At 31.8% G+C, this 1,849-nt stretch overlaps 1 protein-coding gene across 6 annotated transcripts in view; it reads left to right on the top strand.

The window, feature by feature from the left end:
- LOC106787879 (CUGBP Elav-like family member 2) overlaps positions 1-1,849 on the top strand; it is a 376,528-nt gene that overhangs the window by 222,887 nt on the left and 151,792 nt on the right. For all 6 annotated transcript variants that reach the window (XM_014750616.1, XM_014750613.1, XM_014750614.1 and 3 more), the window contains one exon: positions 1,505-1,674. In XM_014750616.1, coding sequence (XP_014606102.1) covers positions 1,505-1,674 — 170 coding nt within the window. The remainder of the gene's footprint in view (positions 1-1,504; positions 1,675-1,849) is intronic.

Genomic DNA, 1,849 nt, shown 5'->3' with positions numbered 1-1,849 from the left:
TTGAAAAAAAAGGTTTTGCTTGCCTTTACTGCAAACAGTTTGCACAACATTCATTTAGTTATTTCAGGTTGATGGTATTAGCAACTATCATGAATATTGGTATAAGTTGTCTCAGAAACATTATAAAATTGAGATATATTCGCCATCTCATTAAAAAAACTAAAATTATTTGATAAAATGCCGAAAAATGAACATGTTACCTGAAAGTAACACAGACCCACAGAGGCTTAAATTATATTATTAACTTTGAAAATTATGATTTATTTATACTATTCTTTTGTTTTTATTTAGTACATATCATATCGGAGTGAAAAAAGAAAAAAAAAAAAGCAATCTTTGTAGATCTTCGAAGTTACGTTATTTTTTTATCGACTGGGACAGATGAAAGAATAACGAAAAGCGACGAAGCGAGATGCATGCATGCGATGTGCTGCTGCTTGCTCATCGGTTTAGTATTTTAAACGGTGTGAGAGAGCATCATGGTGGTGCACGATTTTACAGCGCAACAAACTCTCGCGTTCCTAGCGCGTGAAATGGTAATGTGCCTTCCGCTCATATAACCGACCCCTCACTCACTCAACGATGCTCATAACTCATGCCGACTGGTTAACCGCCCTGCTAACGTCCTCTCCTCGTGTTACTGCTTGTTTTCTGTGTATCACGACTCGAACCCAACACAACGTTAGAAAAAAACAATAATAATTAATTATTAATCAATTTGTTTTCGTCCCTTTATTGGGACTTCTTCAGCAACTGGAAGTTTTTTTTTTTTTATATTATGAATTACATCAGAAACATATATTATAAAAATATGTATACTTAGTAACTTATATTTGATATTTCATTTAATAGAAATAGACAACTCTTAACACACGAAGTAACGGATAGATGTGTATACTGAAGAGTGAAATTGATCAAATACGTACAAGTGATAATTAAACAATTTACCTGTATACGATAATACTCAATAGAAAGAAGAAACAACGATAGACTGATTAATATGCGACTTCGATAATAGAAACATTGTTGACTGAAAATTGTTAATCAAAAGTTTAACTACGTGAAAGTAAAAATAGTATTATATTTCAATTGATTTGTACCGGGAATCGAATGTACCTATATTATATATTTATATTATTTTATTTTTCCAAACGATAAATCCGTAAATCAAATTTCCGTTCGATCGCGCGCACACGTAACGATACAAAACACGTGCGTGCACATCGCCATAGAGATTATTTACAAATGAGATTCGTTTGGTTGCATCGCAGGATTGCATTTAGATTCCTTTTTTTGTTTTTTTTCTATCTTTCTTTTCACGTGTCATTCTAATAATTTATTATCAATACATCGTAAAGAGTACAATGTTATTATTTAAAACAAACCTCCCCCACCATGTTACAATTATTCTTAATTATTTTTTTTTTTTCATAATATAACCGCGCGCGCGTGAATAAATTTCTAATTAAAATCGTCTAATCGATATAATATTTTCTTGTTACAGCATAATGAACAATAATAGTGTGGAGCAGCCAGATCCAGACAATATAAAGATGTTCGTAGGGCAAGTACCCCACGACATGGATGAAAACGATCTCCGAACGTTGTTCGAAGAATTTGGCAGAGTACATCAGATCAACGTATTACGGGACAAAACAACTGGCAGTAGTAAAGGTAAGCGAAAAATCCGACATTTATATATAACAATATAATATAATCATAAAAGAAAACCTTATGTTAACAACACTTATAAGTATACTTTAACCCTTCGTTGCATGATTTTTTCTTTTTTTTTTAAAATAAATCAGGGTGATGTAATTAATGCTCTAGATTAAAGGAAAAATATTTA

Source organism: Polistes canadensis, unplaced genomic scaffold, assembly GCF_001313835.1.
Source record: "Polistes canadensis isolate GaletaPanama2010 unplaced genomic scaffold, ASM131383v1 scaffold_118, whole genome shotgun sequence".
Lineage (NCBI taxonomy): Eukaryota > Metazoa > Arthropoda > Insecta > Hymenoptera > Vespidae > Polistes > Polistes canadensis.
This window is presented reverse-complemented; position numbering and strand designations above follow the sequence as displayed.